At 40.1% G+C, this 20492-nt stretch overlaps 1 protein-coding gene across 1 annotated transcript; it reads right to left on the bottom strand.

The window, feature by feature from the left end:
• Positions 1-459: 459 nt before the first annotated feature.
• LOC121098156 (galanin receptor type 1-like) lies at positions 460-19382 on the bottom strand. The gene is made up of 3 exons (XM_040615851.1): positions 18139-19382; positions 16411-16476; positions 460-1713 (listed from the first exon to the last, which is right to left on the bottom strand). Exons 1-3 carry the CDS (start codon positions 18841-18843, stop codon positions 1396-1398), a joined length of 1089 nt encoding a protein of 362 aa, XP_040471785.1. The 5' UTR covers positions 18844-19382; the 3' UTR covers positions 460-1395.
• Positions 19383-20492: the final 1110 nt, after the last annotated feature.

The raw sequence follows: 20492 nt of genomic DNA, 5'->3' as shown, positions 1-20492 counted from the left end.
CTGTAGTGCTTCACTTGCGTTAGCATAAATACCCAGTTAATATCTGCTTCAGAGTGTCTTTCTTCCCTGAGGCAGCTGGTGATGGTGACTGCTTCCCAGTTCAACATACAGAGTTGCCTTTTCAAGTTTCTGAGGGATTTAAGTTGCTGCTTAGGATCTCACATGTCCAGCTTCAAGTATTTGTCTTCTCATTGAATACAATGTTGTACTTGGATATTTTTGTTGTGGTTTTTAGATGTATAATTTGTGGTTTAACTTCTGTAACTCACTTTTAAAAAATCAGTAACGTAGTCTATGAATCTGGAATTGTTACAGTGAATCCTATGACAGATTAATCTGGATTGCAGGACACTGCTATCAAATTAGACAACAGAGTGAAACAATGAAGTTCTTTCAGCCATATGCTTCTTAATTTTGAAGTAATATGCACTTTATATATTTACAAACAATAACCTTGAACTAAGTACAAACGCTCTAAACTGATTGTTGCTTGGATGCTGTTGATCAAACCAGTTTATCCCAAAAAAAACTCCACCAAAAACCAGCCAGAAAAATTTTAGCATTTATATACTAAAGTGACCAATAAAAAGCTTTGGATAGATATACTCAGAGAACACCATATTTACCAATAAAGCCTTTTGTAAATATTACCTTCAAACAAAACCACAGTTCTTTTAAGCATATATTGAGAAATACCACTTTCCTACTGTTGCTCACAGACAGTTACTGGAGGCAGTGATTAACAGCAGTAATTATGTTGAGCGCACAGGCATTCAAACTGATACAGAGCCACCAAATGCAGACATCCACATGGCACGTCTCACATGAAAGGTTTTACTACCCAATACATAAATACTATAGCAAAGCCTTCAAGGAGATTTAGAGACCCTATTGCAGCGAATGAGCTAAAAATGTATGTAGCTTGCATATGGTCCAACTTGTTTAAGAAACAAAGACATATTCAAAGACTTTTTAGTTTGACTTCTCCCAAACTGCTTTTCAGTGCTCTCTAAATGTCATATCGCTCATCGTTCACATTCCTAATGACTCTCTACACACATAATTAACTGTTCTTGTCTGTCCATATGCTACCTTCTGTGTAACTTATTTTAGAGTTTATGGGCATAACTGCAACTGCATACGAGTTCTATCTTATGGGCACCGCAAGGACATTCAGATATTTCTGTTGCACAGAGCCCAGTGCCTTGCAATGTACCCTAGGAGAAGCTATGTCAAGTGTCCTAACAGCCAGGTGGAAAAACGCCTCCTACCACCTTAGTAATCTGACAAAGTCCACATTGCTGCAGGCTGCAACTCCCTAAAATGGACTTGTATACCTGTTCTCCCCAGACAGCACCCTTTCCCCTTCTCTAGAAAGGCATTTGTGAGTCCAATTTACATTTTAGTGGTTGAGTGCGTGGTAGAGAAGTTCTCCATGCGTATCCTGACCAGTTTCTCGGTGGTATCCGGCCACAGGAAGAACCTGCAGGTGAAGACTTGCCGGCAGGCCTTGCGGAAGTTTTCTGAGAGGAAAGCGTAAATGATGGGGTTGATGCAAGAGTTCCCGTAGGCCAAGCAGTGAGAGATGATGCGGAAGGTGAAGGAGATGTTGTTCAGGGGAAACTGCCCGAACTCTGCCCACATCGTGATGATGTGGTGTGGCAGCCAGGAGAGCAGGAACACAGCCACCACGAGAAGCACCGTCTGCACCGTCTGAAAAAGGCAAGATGACATATCAAATGGTCGCAGCGATCGAGCAAGTCTGTGATACGAGTTTGCCTCCCCTCTTGTCAGTAGTGAAGGCAACATCACACAGGCAACACTGACCACTGCCAGGTGGGCAAATTATGACAATATGAAAAAGGATGCCAAAAAACAACCCTCCTGCCTGGAAAACAAGGGTTGCCTGGTTTTGGCTCAAGCAAATAACACTATAGGCAATGGAGATAGCGCCTGTAAAAATCTCAAACAATACAGAGGCTGCAATAGTAATGCTAATTATGTTACATGGAAGGCTGGAAGTAATATTTCCTAGCATTTGGAGGGTGAGGAACATTAAGGCTATCAAAAATAACTGCAGGGGAAAAACTGGCTGCAAGGAAACACGCCACTGAGAGGAGTAACAAAGGCTGACCTGAGGAGAAAGATTTTTCTAGTAGCTTCCCGTTTACAGGAAAAACCAAGAAAAACAATGCATAGAGGATTTTTTTTTTTAATATGCAGATGCTCTTTGGTTAGAAATATTCCTAGCCCGATGATTACCTGAGGGAGGCTCACTGTGTGTGCCAGCTGGGTTAGAGGTGCGCCCCTCAGTGCTTGCTCTCCAGTTAGGCTGGGTAAGCCCCACAGTTTGACCTGAGGTAAAATTTTCCTGAAAACAGTGGTTTTTGAGGTCACCATCCAAAGTGAGGGTTAACATGAGGTGAGCTGTTGACTGCAGCTGTGGGGCTACCACAGCTGCAGCCGGGAAAGAGGAATGAGGGCTGAGGTGGGGCCTTGTCAGGGCTGAGGAACACGGCAGAGTAGTGTGTAGGGGGTGGCTTGTTGGGAAGGGTGCAGGGAGAGGCTGGTCCTTGACCAAAGGTAGGTGGTAGGAGCTGCTTGAGTTGTTTTGGTGTGAATTTTAGCAGACTGTTTCTTTGGGCTTTGTTCCGTTTGTTGAGGGGAAATGGTAGCTTGGGGAGAGGGGCTGAAGGCAAAAACTGGGGCACCTGTTCTTTGGAGCTGCGAGTCCAAGCTGTCCATAAGTGGAGTTCCTGGCTGAGGTAGGCCAAGTTCCTTGCCATGTAAATATTGCTGTGGAGCTAATGTTTAGGGGATCTGCAGGATGCATACCAAGGAATAACTTCATTGAACAAGTCTTTCTCCTCTTGAACAAAAACTCCTCAGCCTGGCATAGTTAAGTGTATGTGTTACAACAAAAGCACTCTTTGTTAAATTTTTTGGATTTTTAAAAGATTATTATTATTTTCCTGGAAGCCTTTGAAGAGAATGAAGAATTACTTTTATTTTCTGTAAGCTACAGTAAATATTCTTTTATTCTATTAAAGTGAACTATTTATTTCAGCTTCCTTTCTGTAAGACTCTAAGGCCTATAGGAGCAGGACCTTGCTTTTCAAGCTCGAGAAGGCTGAGGGTGTTGCTTTTATCTCACTTTCTACTTCTAGCACACTCCTAGCAAGCCTCAGTGGTTATGACCTGGGGACCCTGAGAGCCTTTCCTAATGTTTTTATAGGGCTTGTTCCACTTGACTTCGGGCATTTTCAAGAATACTAGTGGTAATGGAAGGTGAACATTTCTTTACGTATTTAAGCCCTCCATTTTGGGGTACTGTAGCAGATGCAGAGCAGGTGACTTCCCTCTGCTCCCTTCACCTTATTCTCAGCAAAATGTATGCTTTTCAACTTCAGTATTTAGTGTTTCTCATTTGTATTTCGTCATTTTAATAAATACAAAAATTTGCAAATATGCAGGTGATACCCTTCCCCTAAGGAGAATTGTTGTATAAGTAGCAGAAAAGCAATGGAGGAAAATTGAAGCTTGGAATTCATTTCATCTTAAGGTTTACAGCCTTACTAGTCTAAGTCAACACTTCTGTCAATAATTCCCTCCATGATTTCAAATGAATAGTGTGTAATTACCTTCCTAGAAAAGGGATAATTTTCCAGTGAACGAAACCTCATTTAATCAGTGGTTATAATGACTATATCTGGTTTATCTAGTTGTTTTGTCTGCTGAAGAAGACCTGCAGGATTTCATACCTTGTTTTAAAGCACTCTATCACTATACCTGTTATGCTAAAATGTATAAATAGAAGTTATAAAGACTTAAGCTTACATGTATTTCACACCTTAACTGGAATGATCTTTTAGAAGGGAAATGTTTTTCTCAGTCCCCCCAAAAAACAACAAACACAACAGCTGCTGCAAAACTTCTGTGTGTTCACTGACCTTTCTGCAGCACTGCGCAGTTGGTGTGACTTACCAAATTAAGCATGTCTCCCAGGCAGTATGTCAGTGGTGACACAGGTGGCTGAGTAGAGCTGGACTCAGGAAGGAGATTTTCTTGTATTCCCCATGAAACTAGGAGGGCCTTTCATGGGTTGTTTGGTCCTGTCTTGGTACTCTCTGTGGCTGTGTGCTTTGGGTGAGATGGAAATTGCAGCATGTTTTACTAAGTCTGCCCCTCTATGGCATATGTTTGGCCTTGTTGGAAATGTAATATGAGGAGAATAAGGGAGTAATGAGTACCAGAACTAATGAAGCAAGGTTTCCTAAGGAATTAAGTCTTAGATGGATCCTCTGATGCCCTGAAACACAGTAGTGACACAACAGAAGTACTTCACAGCAGAGTATCTGCAGTCTTCCCCTTTGTCAGTGGATCTCCAAACACTTAATAAAGTTTCTTTCTTCTAGAACCTACTTTATCAATGGCTTTTGTTGTCTTCCTGTACCAATGAGCTACTGTGTTCATGAATATTTACTGGCTAACAGAAGGCTTCTGTATTGCAGACTAAATACCAGGATCATGTTCTGCAGATGATGACAGCATGGAGAAATGACAGCATGCTCCAGGGAAGAGCGGCTTGACATTACTTCATAGCAGAAAGAACACAAGGTGATTAGATCTTGGTGCATAACATCTGGGATTGTTAACAACTGATTACAGTCCCATACACCAAAACAGTGGGAGACACTGCTAAAATACTTATGAAGTCTTATGTTTATAACCTGGCTTATCCAGAGGGGTTGGAGATATGGGGTGAAACCGCAGGAAATATATTTGTCTTCCAGATTCTTCTTTTTCTCTTTAGTAACTGTCCAATAATGCTCTTGAAGTTTCTTAAGATTATTTAGAACTTTTAAAACCTTTTTTCTTTTTTTAATGGTAAATTTTATGGTTGTTTTTTTAATTAAAATTTTAATGTTAAAATACTTCAAAAGCTGCTTGAAGCTCTAGGAAGCTGCTATACTTCTGTGTTCAGATATAGTTCTTTATTAAGTATCTGGCTAGTGCTTACTTTATCTAGACAATTGGAGCTGGATCAAGACCTTCATATTATGCTGACCTTCCTAAGTAACAGTATTAAAACCTGCAGAACATGATAGCACACTAGATTTCTAATTATTGTTTGTAGCATATATTTAATCTGAACCTATATCTGAGTGAATCACACTGAAATGTTTACAGTATATTCTGCTTGTTAGGACAGTAGTAATATGGGGGAAGGATAAAATGTGCTTTACACATCAACTGCTTTTTCTTCTACTTGTTTAACACTGCAGAAGAATCAGTGGCATGATAAAGGGAAGTTTTCTCTGTGTTGGACAGGGACCCTTTTTGCTGTGTTTACATACGGTCTGCAGCAATGATCTCCTGCAATAAAACCAGATGATTATTGAAGTGAAAAATGTGTTTGGATGTGAGCCAAAAGTAGCACCCTCATTTCTCTTAGTTACATTAACAAGCCAGTAAAATCTGTTAACCTCTTTAGGAAGATGTTATTGCATTGGATCAAGACTTCTGTGCAGATAAGAGAAAATGGTTACCTACAATACAAGTTAAAAAAAGAAAGGATTCTTGTCAAATAGGTTTCTCAAGTAAGTCTGTATTAATTTTGAAAGGCAATAGCCGGTAGGTTCATCCTGTACCTGGCATACTTCAGGTGCTTCCTTGTTTTGCCTGCTAGAATTCTGTCTGACATATGAGGTGACAAAGCATGTTTCCATGTGAGTGAACAACCTCAGCTCTCAAACATCCTCAAACTGGCCACACTGGGATCCTTAAAATGCCCTTAAAAATATACTGGTATGATTACAAGTTGGTGGAACTGAAAGACATAGGTGTAGTCTTGTGGTGTCTAGCTCATCTACTGTGGTATGATGGGTACTAAAGAAATTATTAATAGGTCTCATCCTTAGCTTTCACCAGTAATAATGGTGCTGCTTTTTGACCCTCTGGCAATATTATGTAGCTTAGGCTTGTTACCAGAGCAACCTTTCACAGCATCCTTCTGCTTAAATTAGGGGGCACTATGCTGAAATACTCTTTTGAATAAAGGATATATATCTAGACTCTTTTTTCCTTTTATTATGAAACAACAAGCTGTGCATTTAACAAGGGCTGAGTACTAAAAAAATGAATTTGCAGTTGCTAGGTATTAGCACAAAGCTGTTTCTGAGGCTATTTGGGATTTTACAGGTGAAAAGAGACAATACTTGAGCAGTAATACATAATTCATGACTCAAGAAACACATTTTGGAAACTGAACTTGTGTCTTTTTTCAGGTTAGGGAGTGTCTAGTTAAGGTAGAGGTTAACTGAAACAAAACATTATGTTTGGCTTTTCATGTGGCAACTATGTAGCTAAAACTAATGTTAATAGAGACTGTGACCAGCTGCAGAGGACTGAACCAAATAGCTCGTGTACTGTTCGTTCAGTGGGCTGTGATAATTTGCACAGTTAATGGGTTACTGTTGGTCTAGCTGTGCCTGCTTAATGGTAGCTAGCCTTCTGGTTCTTCTCTGAGGGTTCAGTGGATCCGTAATAGACATGTACAATGGTCGCTACTGGATTATCTAACTCTCTTTAAATACTCCTAGAAGTCTTTCAAGCAGCTTCACAAAATAACAGTGCATTATTTGTTGTGCAAAGTGTGCTTAAGCTATACAGTGAATGAACAGCATGGGTTCTGACTAAAAGAGTAATAAATTATTTTTTTGCATCAAATGAATGGATAAACTTCTCTCTTATTCAAGCTCTTGTTGTTTCTGCCATGCAGATTGTCTAAAATATAAAAATCACAAAACAACAAGCAAGTATAGGTGTAATCTGACTCTCATCTATGCTTTCCTGCTTTTCTTTGTCTATTTTCCCTTTGATTAATTTTTTCAGCCCTGGGGAAGCTATTTCTTGCTTTTAGCCTTCCCCTGTCCTTCAAAAAGCAATGGGAAGTGTGTTTAAAAATGCTTTTTAGGGGAGATGCCTCATTCTGGAGGAAGATGAAGTCTTTAGCATTTAACTGTGTTTTGAGCTGTTGTCCTTGATAAACGTCTAATGAAGCTGCTTCAACTTGTCAGGCAACTTGTCAAGGGCAAAATAAAGATTCCCCAGTAATGAGTCAAATGCTTCAAGTATTCCATGGGCTTGCCTATCTTTGGCAGAACTACCTGATGTGTTTGATTAATAAACGTAAACATTCCTAGGATTAGACTGCTTTGTCTGCTCTGTGTTTCAATGGTAGAGAGATTGTCACTTTCCTGATCTAGTCATAGTTTGATGCAGCTAGCTGCATATCTTTTTTTCAGAGCTGATCAGACTATCCATTTGTACTGTGCACCTGAGTCACGCAGAAATGGGAAAGGACATTCAAGGAGGTTTTCATTAAACAGTACATTTTCACTACCTTGCAGAAAAACTGGACTTCATTAGTGAGGCAACTTCTGTTTTCTGAATATGGTGGAAGGCTTTTTTTCTCTTTTTTTTTCTTTTTTTTTTCCCTTCCATGATTCTGATGGAAGAAGCATGAAGAAGCCTATGCCTGTTCTTCCACGTTGTCTCATCAGCAAATAATAACTGACCCTTCCTTTATTACTGCTCTGTGGGAGGCTGGGGGTATAATGAACTTGTTTTGGACTTTCGGTCATCCTTACCTTTATTCCCCAAATGTAGTTTCAAGCAATAATGTTCTGCTGTGACTCCAAAGGCAGACTTATTCTAGCTGATGCTGCTTCCTCACACCATACCAGACTTCCTCAGCCTTTGTGTGTGGGCCAGGAATTTTCTCTTGGCTTCTAATACAAAGCCTGTCTAATGATGTCTTTTATTGATAAGTTATTTTTTCCTGTTAGGCTCACCTCTAACTTGCATCTGCCCTTCCCTAAAGTTTGAGAGACAATCAGTGCACATTTTGATTGCCCCATACTTGATTTGGGTAAGCTACAGAGTTTCAGACTTGGCTATATATGTCATACTTTTACTGTAGTGAAGGCTTGGCAAAAATATAGTGACCCATAGTACCCCAAGCTTTTGCTTTTCGATACTGCAGGTACACTCTGTCAGTGCCCAGGAAGGACGTGTGACTTAGCGCAATCTACTAGTGTACTGATGGAAGTGCTTGCCAGCTTCTGAGGAAAACAATTTTTGTGGCGTTAGAATCTGGGATTCTCTGTTTTCTGGAGACAGAAATCAATCAAGAGCATCCCTTTGCTTAAAGTCCCTCTTTAAGCCAGTGTGCAAAGTGAGAACTGACAGTTTCTTTTCTCCTGATGCCAGGTTCTTCTCTCCTTTGATCACAAATCTGACTGCCCCAATGCACTTGCAAACATCCTTTTCCTTTCTACCCCTGAAGTTCTAACAGAAAGGTCCCAAAGCACAATTTCATCTTTAGAAATGTCCTTATACCTCAGCAATAAATGCACCACGTTTCAAACAGCTGATTCAAAACCCACAGTACCTATCCTTAACTAACTTAAATGTTGGATAGCAGCTTCCTCTGCTTCAGAACAAGCACATCTGTTAATTACTTCTGAAGCACTTCTGAGTGCCCATTGGTTTCTTTTTATACCTGAGTGTGATAGTACTTTTCAGTGGTCTGAAAATGTTCTTTTTCTATTATTCTGTATTTTCCTTCTTGCAATCAGAGATGGCAGCTGGCTGTCATGAAGAAGCAGGTTTTCAGTTATCAGTTCATTTTGGCAACTTGCACTGTGCACTAAGAGGTGGACTCTTCATTTACCAGCAGCTTGCTTGCACTGTTTTAACTGCTCATCTGCACATCTCTCATTCTGTGATTATGTCACTAAGCTCCTTTGCTGATGCCCTTAATACTTACTTTGTATTCATAAATGCCTCTGAGCATTACGATATTCTTATTATCCGCTAATTGGTAATGATGCTCTCAATTCCTGCTACCCTAGGCTTTTGTTAGCAAAACAACTTGCAGTGTTTCACTTCAGATTAATATTCTGTTGCTGGATGGATCCCAGGATCACATGTGCTCCTTTGTTGTACTTATAGCTGTTCAAGTGCCAAGGCCTTGGACATCGCATGTATTAAGCCTATATGAAAACCTTCCATTTGTGTGAACAGAAGCCAAAGAAACAGTTCAGCATCTAGGAAAGCAGTTACCGTGCAACTTTTGTCTGCCTCTCTTGGCCAAGATATTCAGGAATACCATCTGTCTTGAAGGAGTTCTGTATGTTTTACCTCAAGCTGTTGTATGACCTTCAAAATGCAGTGCTCCAGGGCGGGTCCCAAATCAATTCTGTATGTATTTGTGTTTACTTAGCTCTGGGAGCGATGAACAGCTAATTTGCATATAAGTAAGTGTAAGGTGGTGAATATATGAGCCGAGGAAAAGTCAGCTTCATAGAGAGAGTTGTGCTTTGAGCTGACCATTACCATTTAGGAGCAAGATCCTGGGCCTATGATAGTTTTTTGAACAGCTTTGTTCTCAAGTAGTGGCTATAAGAGGGGAAATTTAAAATAAGTAATAAAATAAGGCAAATACAGTTTTAGGAGTTATTAGGAAAGGAATAGAGAACAAGAGACACTTCTTTCCACCAGGTAAGCATGCTTCACCTTTCTATTGTAGCTAAACAATAGAAAAGCATGGTACTAATTTGTTAGCTTTAAATGGCTCAATTGCTCTGTTAATTGAACTAGATTCCAGAACTACTGTCCTTTTAAAGGGTCTTGCAAAATAGCTGTGAAATGCTCATCCCCACAAACATTCTTAAACTTGAAAAAGCATTTCAGATTGTTCAGCTTGCAAGTCTTGTTACTTGTTCTTTAAAGATGTGCAGAACAGAACTGAGTAAGTGTTCAGGAACCCTGGTGTGCTCCAGAGACCAGTAAACACCACAGGGCCATTTCATGATCAGAGTAGACCTTGGGTTGCATTAATTTCCATTGTTAAATCATCTTATTTACTGCAAATGTACGTTCAGAGTTCCTAGGGCTGGGCTGTTATGAAACACTTTTCAGCGCTGTCAGACAGGGAATTGTTAACTTTCCTTTGAGCCAAATTATAGACTCCCTGTACTCTGCATAATGTGGAAAGAAAGTAACAGAACTGAAACATTTATTTATGATAGAGGGGTGCATAGGATTTCTCAGCATGTAATCTTGCTGGCTGGCCTCAAGAAACGTTTATCCAAAACAAAATGATTATCCAAAACTGCAAAGGGGAATCCTGCAGTATCACACCATCTCAATTGTAAGGATGGCAACTTGTGCAGCTAGTATGGCATTAAATGGGGAAACAGGCAGCCATATCTCTTCTGTAAGCATATTCTTAGATCATCATGCAGAATTTCAGCCTAAGATTGCAAAAAATCCTAAACTTCTTCCTTGATCTAATACACAAGCATTACATATAAATGGAAAAAGTATATTAAATTGAGCATTTCCAACATGGACATGTAGATGTCAAGCATATATAAAAAATAACAAAGTGGGGATCTGAATTAAAGGCCAAACTCTTTTGATAGTGGAACATTAAGTCAGGATGCAAAAGAAACTTTGTGCAAGGGAAATTTTTGCGAAATCTCACGTGTGTGTAAACTGAAAAAGCTGCTGTAGTTTGTACATAATCATACTGTAGATTACAAATTGCAACCTTTTTTTGTGTCATATATGTGCCTGGAAGATTGTATGTCATCTGTAGGATTCTGTTAAATACAAACTTGTTCTTTTCAGTGAGTGCTTGAGCACTGACTTCGAGGGAGTGGCTGTCAGAGCTTTCCAAGCTGCTTATAAACTGGGCCCACTCAAACAAAATGTGTTTGTAATTAACTTTACAATCATGTATCTGAACATTGCCTACAGTAGGTTGGCCTTAGAAAACAGGGCCCTCCTAGCTGTCCTAGTCCCTACATGTCTTCAAATAACACAAACTTTCAGTACAATATTTTGTCAAATGGGACAATGATAGCATAAAGATCACAAATAACGGAAGAGAAGGGAAAGGTGACTTTGCAAACGTCATGCACAGAATGAAATCCACGCTGGGACCCCAGGTATATCTGTGGCAATGTTGTCTGGGAGACAACAGCAGGGTCTTCAAATCCTGCTGAAGTGAAACCTATCATTTAAGACTTATTTAGAGATATATACTTCATATACCATGATGCTTGACAAGGGTCCCTTGAGGGGAAACTGAGTGGCAGTGCCGCTCTTTTTTTAGGTGATGTGTCAGAGCTCCTCTTAATTGTGCAGATAGCTAAAAAACTTAAGATTGTTTTAACTGGGTATTGTTTCATACTCGAATAACAGACCGTAGGCACTCTTGTCTGCGTGTGCAGCTCTACTTGGTCCCTGGGTAGCTGGTGCTCCTGGGCTGGGTGCAGACAGTGCATACCAGGTAAGCCTGTGTGGAAGGCTGAGCACAGCACTGTGAGGGCAGGCACAGGAAAACCATTCTGTGCCAGAAAAAGGCAGAAGGAAGTGGTAAAGAACAAGAGCGTTCTTAGAATAATAGATTTCTAGTACTGTAGATAATTAATCTTTTTTTCTGCAGGTTTGATTTATTAAAAAAAGAAACATATTTTTTTTTAAATAATAAAAAAGTGTTGATACAGATTACTATTACAATATGATCTTTAAAGGGAGAGGCTGAGCTACAGTACCAAGTGTCTGGTATCTGGTCTTCAGTAATACACTTCACATGCTCAGAGTCACTTAAATCCAGTGTTATTTTGCTTTTTTTACTACAGCAATGCAACTAGGAAAGTCAGGCATATACTTATGCAACACAGACTGTTCATTTGGCCATGCTATCATCATCTCTTCAGAAATCACCCTAGGTCTGCATCTAGCAGTTTCTTTCACTTGTTCTGTAAATGTTGGCCTTCTGGAGATTCACGTGTTGTTTCCAGATTCACAGAATGTACTAATAGCAGCTACAATACTGGCTCCTCTATGACCTTTTGGGTGGCTTGAATTTGGATTTGTCCCTGTAATCCTTACTGCATGTGTTTCTGTGTTCCGTGGCTCGAGCTGTGTATTAGGGTGATGTTTCTTCTGCCTGTTATATCAATGTTTACAGGATTTGGGGGTGGAGAGAATGATATTATACTAAGACTCCAACAAGATCAATGAAAGCTATAGGTTCAGAAATGAGTCATGACACTTTAAAAAATCTTACCCAATATTACTGGGCTTTTTTAGAAGCAGCCTATAATGGAGAATAATAGCAACATGTTTTTAGCCAGCATGTGGAATGCTGCTCAATGAGAAGTCCCTTCCCTAAGCTCTATGACACTTTGTTTTTTGTTTGCTTTGTTTCTTAACTATGTTTTGTCTTGAAGTGTTCTATCCCAGGGAGGGCATTTAGCACAAAGCAGAAGAGATTTTAGTTTTTCAAATTCTGAATGATAAAACAAACTGTTTGCAGTGGTAATGCAGGCAGTCATTCACTGGAAAATCTTGCTCAACAAGGACTCTGAATCTGCAATTTGATTTTTTTGAGACCTGTAGCCCAGGTGAATGTTCAGTGAGATCTGAACAAATAGCTGTTTGCAAAATTTACTACTTAATCTTTAAAAAAAACACCACCAAAACCAACAAAACAAACAGAAAAAACAAACAGGAAAAAAATGAAATTGACCAGACCCAAACCCCTTTCCTGTAGGGGTGGGCAGAGGAAAATTAACTCAAGTGTCCTGCTTTCTTGAAATCACAGGCATGAAGTAGAAACTGAGTGGTCACAGTTCCAGACTGTACTCTTCTGTACCAGTATGACACTTTGTTTTCCGTATCAGTGTGGTCAAGATACACGCTGTGAATTAATAGATGTGAATTAGGTAATTTTATCACCTCACATTGGACGACTTTGCTGTTGTGTTACAATTTCTTTTGATAGATCAAGGCAATTCGGATTTGGCCACTGAAGTCACACACATATTTTAGAACAAGCTAGACATTCTGTACATGCTATATTAAACTTTCAAAGGTAGAGCAAGATTCATTTGTCATACATCTTTGAGCAAAATATGCAAAAGCTGTTCACTTAATCTCTGATGAAGTTTATGAATTACAACCAAACAAAACTACTTGTCACTAATAGACCAATTAACTACATATGAAGGAAGCTAATTTAACAGAACTGACACACATACAAATTTCTTGTTAGGCTTTAATGTGAAGTGTTCTTAAGGTGATCTTTAAATGATTGACACTCGATGTGTTTCAAGTATACTTTGAAAGCATATGCAGGAATTGAGTGAGTCTGCAACCTACCCAAGAAAGACTTCTTATGAAGTGGTAAGAGAAGTGGTTGAAACAAAAGATACTTGAAATAGGTATGCTAAAGATGCTGTTTGACCTGTAGAAAGGCTAGATGAGCAGTTTCTACACAAGAAGTGTTGGAAGGACACAAACTGTGAAAGAATGTTTGTGTATAGAGGAATGTATTTGATTTTTCTTTCATCTGAAAGGATCACCTATTTAATTGGGCCTAACTGTGCCAAATGGAACAAGAATTACTACTGGGCATTCCAGAATTATGGACAGCAAAATACTTAAGGTGAGGGAGGAAAAAGTGCTGTACCATTAACTTGTCTGAACAGGTCAAGTCAAAGTATTTTTTTTAAGATTGGTTGTCTCAGTCTTATCTAATCAGGAAACCCAAAGCTGAAGAAACTGTAGAGCGTTTTTTTCATCTAACTCTACAGGTCAAATCTGAAAATAATGCAGATTCATTTATGACATTCATTTTTTAAATGTTATTTTGTAACTTCCTGCTTTATGGCAAAATGACAGTAGTAATTTTCAACTGTTGGTAGCGTTCTCTTCAAATATAACAAAGAAATGGGTACTGGGCCATTCATATATAGGTAAGGAAAGACAGAAGGGGAATTTAAACCAACCAGACTGTTGAGGGATTTATTTGTGATCTTGAGACCTAAAGCAACTTTTCAAAATAATGAAGTAATGAAATTATTCTGAAAAATGACAGCGCTTCTTAGCACTTTATTTGCTGTATTTTATGTGAACAGAATTGTCAACACATCTTGGTTGCCTTTTCTCATGGTAGCTGTTAAACACACAGAACTCTGCCTGAGCTTTCTGCTTGTAGTCTGCACTGTCTGCCCAGAAATTATACTCTTGGTTCTCAAATTTTAATTCATAGTGTAAGTGTGGCAGCATCACTGTTCATCAGAAAGTCAGTAGGCAAAATAAGGTGTGGTATTCTTCAGCGTAGTCTGTTCCATGTAGGTCTAGTGGTGGTCCAGCAGCAGGCAATACATAGCAGCTAATTCTTGTATAATTTATTGCCTTAGAAAAGGTGATTAAAAGAATGTTTATCAGAATCCACTCAAAATCAGATGAGCTGGACTAATAACATTAATCTCAACAAGATTCAGGAACAAGCAGAATAACAAAGTGGTATTTGTGAGGCTTTACGCTTACTTTGTGAACTTAGCAACTGTGAAGAAAACTTGATCAAAAAACACTTCTAAGGGGAGAGGGAAAGTAACTCACATCAAGGAAATATTGTGTGTGGTGTATTATAACTTTTATGTTCATCTTGTATTGTGAGATAATATTGCAAATATCAGTTGACTTCTATCCTTACAGGCAGTGTAGGTGCAAGACCAATTGTGGATTGATAGTCCAAAGTGTACTACCAATAAAACTGAGCATATGTTAGTAAATGTAACGAACCAGTAGAAACTAAATATAATCTATAGTTAAATCTGGTTAGGATTTATAGGCATAAAGGACTCCGTAACAGCTCTAAATCAACTAGAAGCAGCACGGGCCAGACCATTAAAACGCTAGCAAAATATTGTAGAGGATGTACCTGAAAGATATTATTTTTGTATTAAAACCCCTGGAGTTTTGTTTGAGGTGCTACCATAGCTGCTAAAAAGCACAGTTAACCTCCTAAAGTACCTCTGTTCTTTCCTGAATAGGTTGATCATGAAGACACGTATGTTGATGGGAACTGTGTGTTTTTCTGTGATACCTTACCTGCATACCTAACATTAACATACTAAGACTGGTTTCTTTCTGAGATAAGGAACATATGGCTATGTTATGTTTAGGGATATAACAGTAATTTTTTTTTTCTCCATTATAGTGAGTCTCTGGTGAAAGAGAAATCAACAGAGGTGCCACTTCAGGTTATTATGAGGTATAGCTGCAGCATGCTGAAAATCTAGTATCTTGAATTCCTCGTCTTGTGAATGGTCTAGGTTTAGAGAGGCGTCCTGTAATGCTAGTGAATAAATCATTGGACGCAACTTGTCATGCTCAGAAGTGGTCCTGGGTTTCAAAACATCTGTAGCTTGTTGCAGCTGTGGTACCACTGTCTGTCTTTTTTTGCTGGAGTCACATCAAAGCTTTAATTTCAGTGTCTTGTACCCTTTTCAATCAAATGGCCATGTTTGCTGTAATGACCCTCATTTTTGTCACAGAATTATGATGACATCTTGTAAGGCTGCTGTAATATTGCAGGCAGCCACTGAAACCGGCTAATGCATGGGCTGAGAGCAAGTCAAAGCATTCCCTCATCATCTCCACTGATGTCACATCTGCTTGGGGGACACATGTGCCGCTCCTTTGGGTTGTACTGTTGCTGTGCCACTGGCACAGAGTGTGACCTGACAGCAGCTAATGATAGTACTCCATTACTTGCTGTCTTTGAGTAGCCAGAAAGCCTATGGTTTCACTTATCAATGCATTCTCAGCAAGTGTAACATTTCTGACTGAAACAGCATTTTCCCCTTTCACGTCAGGTAAATCTGGTGTTGCATCACTGAAATCAGTGAGTTCTGCTACCTGAAAACTTCTATTAATTACAGCTTATTCACTCTAAGAATCTTAGAAAAGATTCTATCCTTAACATTTTCCCCATTAAATACTTGCAATTTGGCTTCTTTCATGCAGCTTGAGCCAGGAATAACCCTGTTCTTTGGCTTGCAAAGGGATCAAACCAGGATCTGAATTTACCACTTACTTAGATGCAAACATTTAGAAAGATCTTAAATGCAAACTGCAGCAAAACTGAAGTACTTCAGTTTCAGTTCTTCAGGTATTTTTGTTTCAGCTTGCTGAGGTGTACTTAAAACACCTGGATATTTTTATAGTTGGAGTATCTTACTGGCTGCCAATATAAAAAGATGGTATTTGTGAGGTTCTATTATAGCACAATAAATCAAAAGGCAGTCCAGCAGGCATGTATATAAAGATCAGTATAGCATTTCAATAATGGCATCATTATGTACTGTGTTTATAAAGATATAACAAGCTGTCAACATGAATTCTGAACCTGAACTGAAAGACTGGTACATGAACAACACTTCAGTACATGGGTGGAGCTTGAAAAGGCTGTTAGTTATTTTGGAAACCTGACACATCTATTATTATAGTCAGTGTACAGATTAAACCAAAGTTATTTACCTTCCTTTTTGATCTCTCTGACTTCTTGGAAACGTTCTTTACTTTCGTATGGAGATGATATAAAACCTTTGGGGGGAGAAAGGAGCAATATATTGAATGGGAAATTGATATGTGTATATTAGCATTTGAACTTTTCATACAAGCACCAAAAATTAAAATAATTGTTTTAGCATGACTTCAACCGAAGTTGAATTTGATGCTTTGAGACTTCTAATTCTAAGCCCTCCACACTTCTTTATCCTTCAAGAAACATTGTTTGGAAAAAGCATTAGAACAGCTGTATTTACAAAAGATGTAGTTCAGCATGTTATTAACAGCTTAGCTGGCACAGCGCTGAAATCCACAGCAGCCTTGGAGTCATGGAGGAGTCAAAATCTTCCATGGATTTTGATTTTTAGATTGTGCTTCAGATTATCTATATTTATCCTCTATGCTGGTTCTATACACAGGCAGAGAGCAGGCTGCCAGTACCGTAGCCTGGTGTGACTGTCCTGCCGCTCCTGAATGCAGCACTAACAAATGGGGCAGGCAGAGTGACTTCTCCTTTCAGAGGGAGAGTCATAAGAAATGTTAGAGCACTGTAGGGAAATTCTCAATTAACAACTTCTAGATTGAGCTTTTGAAATCTGATTATGGCATGGCAGTAATGTGGTAATATTTCTACTTCAGCCTTTGGAGCTAACAGACTAAATTTTCTGAATCAATTATGAACAAAAGTATGCCTCTTAAATGCAGCTTATATTCCAGTTGCTGCTTACCTAGGGCAGCGAGGGAACAAACTACTGGAGCTACAGTGTCAGGAGATAAGAATTCTAGTGGCTTTTCCCTCATGACAAGCAAAGCCTGACGTTTAGAGATTTTTTTAAGCTTAAATCTAAGTGCCTTGTCCTGTCTTTAGCATTGATTATAGCAGAATAGATGAGAATTGAAAGTAATGTATTTTTTGATTAAACAGACATGAACTTAAATTCCAGGAAAACTGTTTTTTTTCCAGGAGGGTAGACCTGCAACTGACTAGTGACAAGGAAGTCCAGTCCCTAGCAGTCCCATGGCACACCACAATAGGGTATTAACTAAAAATTCACAGAAAACTTATTCTGCATGCTAGCCCAACTCATCGACTTACTATCAGTCTTAAACTTGCTAAAGATTAGTAGGGAGAAACCAAAAATTCGACTGATAGCAATCCACAAGAAGAAATGAAGAGGTTTATTGCTGACTAAAACTGATTCTAACATCTCTTTCTGGAAATCTTCACAACACACAGTGTCTGAGTTTTGTGTCCAAAGGAGGAAAAAAAATAAGAAAAGAGAGAGAGAAAGAAAAGAAAGAAATTGGGGTGATGTCTTTATCTAATACTGTTCCTGTACACTCTCTGCATAGTTTCTCCCTCCATGGGTTTATCCTCTTACCAGGAACAAATATTTGTTATCAAAAAAGAACAAACTGAAACATAGGAAAACCAGCAAGAATCTTTAGGAGTTTTACTTGTCAGGCTGGGTGTCAACTTAACTGTTATAATCCTTTCTGTGAGCTGATGTAATTTCATTCTCTGTTTTCCTTCCCTCCCCCTGCCTCAGAGAAGTATTCTATACCAGGAGAGAATATGGAAAGGACTGAATTTATTATTTGTTGGCTGGGTAGCTTGAGTGTACACATCCAAGCCACCAAGAGTCTGGGAGTGATCTTTCCCTCCGTTTAAAAATTACTCACATCCCTTTCACCCACCTTGGCATAGCAGCAGGTGATGAGCACCAGGGGCAGGAGGTATCCCACCAGCAGGATGGTAATCTTGTATATCTGCTTGGCTGTTGAACCGTTTGCCCAGTACTCCCAGCAGAAGGAGCTGTTGGGTGCTTGATGATGTCCACTCATGAGGGCCTGGTGCTGGGCCACAGGGATGGCAATGAGTAGAGACAGCAGCCAAATGACACCCACACCAAGGGCAGCGTTACGCTTGCTGCGGATGCAGAGTGAACGCTTGGCGTGGACCACAGCAATGTATCTGTCCACAGACATAGCCACCAGAGTAAAGATGCTGACCAGCATTGTTGCCATGGCCAAGTAATGAACCCACTTGCAAAAGAAGGCGCCAAAGATCCATTCTGGCAGGGAGTAGATGGTGGCCTGGAAGGGGACACAGAAAAGCAGAAAGGAGAAGTCTGCAATGCTCAAGTTCAGGATGAAGATGTTGGTAGTGCTGCGTGATGGGCGTCCCCCAGATCGGAGACGCCCCAAAACAACCAACACCAATGTGTTTCCCACCATTCCCAGGAAGAAAATCAACCCAAAAAGCACCGGTACAATCACCACCTCTGGGCCACCCCTGGTTGCTCCTGACCAGCATGTTGGGGCTGTTTGGTTAGTCTCAAGGCTGCACTTGCTGGTGTTGGCTCCAAAGGAAAACACAAAGTTGTCTTCCTGCTCTTCCATGGAGACAGGCTGCTTGGAAGGCAGGGAGCAGTTGCTGTAGCCCTGACTGCTATCGGGCAGGTCTACGTTTGTTAGTGGTGGCCAGTCTGAATGCTTGGGGTTTCCAGTGCTTTGTCTTTTGTGAGCAATTTTCTCCAGATGATTCTTCCAAGCTCTGTCTGATCCTGGTGCAGATTATTCCAGGAACTGGCAAAAAAGGCAGCTGAGGAGTTGCAGCTACAGGTTTGGCAGTTGGTGCTGGAGAAGCTTATGTGGCAGAGAAAAAGTCTGTGCCAGAAGGGCTGAGGATGAGGCTGCTCTGGAAGCTTGGAGCAGAGGCAGAGCCACTGCAGCTCAGCTTCTTCATGCCCCTCCTCTTCTGCTTCCCTCCCACACCAGTCCCTGGATCTGCAGCTGTCGTACCTGCTTTCCCAGCTCTGATCGGTGCTTTGGCATAAAACCCAAATGCTGTCTGTGACCTGATCCTTTCAGAAAATAACTCCTGATCAGCTCTGTCCCCATACGTTATTACTCACCAGGAAGGGAAGAGCAGAGCAAAAACAAGTTCTCACCCAAAGGGATAGGTCAGGCAGCAGCTGCTGAGCAATACCGTGTGTAGTTCTGTGAGGAGCAGCATTGGAACTGGCTGCGTGAGGAGGAAAAACGCTAAAATAACGGTTTTTATCAACGAGCAGGGTTTTTTGTTTTGTTTTGTTCCATAGTCTTTAATGTGCTCACATTAGAGCACAAAGCAATCTGAATAGTTGGGTTTTCAGCACAAAAAGCTGGGAGAGACTTAGATTCTGCAGCTGCGTGGTCCTGTCACTTCTTGAACATCTGCCCAAATTCCTTACTGCCTGAATATTCGTGGATCTTGTTGATCCAGCTGTAAAGAAGTTCTTCATTCAGCCCAGTAATGCCAAGAGCATCTGCACTGGAAAAGGAAACGTTCAGTCTTTCTAGCTGTGAGGAGCTCTAATATTCCCTGCCAGGGAACAGAGATATGGATTTTTATATATATATATATATTATTTTTTTTTTTAGAAAAGTGTTATTAAGGATTAATGGCTAGTTATTGTGGGGGTTATGTTTACTTCTAAAACATACATACTGTTTCTATAAGGCACTGAGTAACTTGGTTTTGACAGTCTGTTTCCTTATATTTCCTGACTGATTTTGTGAACTCTACAGGCAGTAAGGAGGGAACAAAGTTTAGGCAAATACTAACAGTACCGGCACACAGTGATTTATGCATACAGGGTAGCTTCTTGCTCAGAAGGGTACACATCTCTCTCAGTGGTTACAGGTCTTTGTCACGGTGGGCCACCACTGGCTTCTGTGGATGCGAGGTTTAGACTGGAGGGAGCCCTTTAATTTTTGAAACAAAGTTTGGTATTGCCCTGCCTTGTGACTTCTTTCCAGGCTGCTGTTGAGAGGTAATTGGGCTGCCTTCTTTAGCCTGCTCTGATATACTCTGGTTTAAAATCTGTTATGAAGCTAGACTCCTGATTTTCCCCCATGGTTTTGAGGCAGGTTATGGGGTGACGTGGGAAGTGGCCAGGGAGTGAGAGATACCTAAGTTGCAATGGAAAAATGTATCTACCCTTGTTGTGTGCCAGCGAGCAGATCACTGTAGCTGGACCATCTGTCTAGATGACACCTGCATTTCT

This window comes from Falco naumanni, chromosome 15 (assembly GCF_017639655.2).
Source record: "Falco naumanni isolate bFalNau1 chromosome 15, bFalNau1.pat, whole genome shotgun sequence".
NCBI classification, from domain to species: domain Eukaryota; kingdom Metazoa; phylum Chordata; class Aves; order Falconiformes; family Falconidae; genus Falco; species Falco naumanni.
This window is presented reverse-complemented; position numbering and strand designations above follow the sequence as displayed.

Bases quoted from the DNA above. Each gene is read 5' to 3' on its own strand.
- LOC121098156 (XM_040615851.1), bottom strand. From the start codon at position 18,843: ATGGAAGAGCAGGAAGACAACTTTGTGTTTTCCTTTGGAGCCAACACC. The intron at 16,477-18,138 runs GTGGGTGAAAGG...CTCCCCCCAAAG, and splicing joins TCACCTGCTGCTATGCCAAG to GTTTTATATCATCTCCATAC. The intron at 1,714-16,410 runs GTAAATAACTTT...TGCCTTTTTCAG, and splicing joins CAGAGAGATCAAAAAGGAAG to ACGGTGCAGACGGTGCTTCT.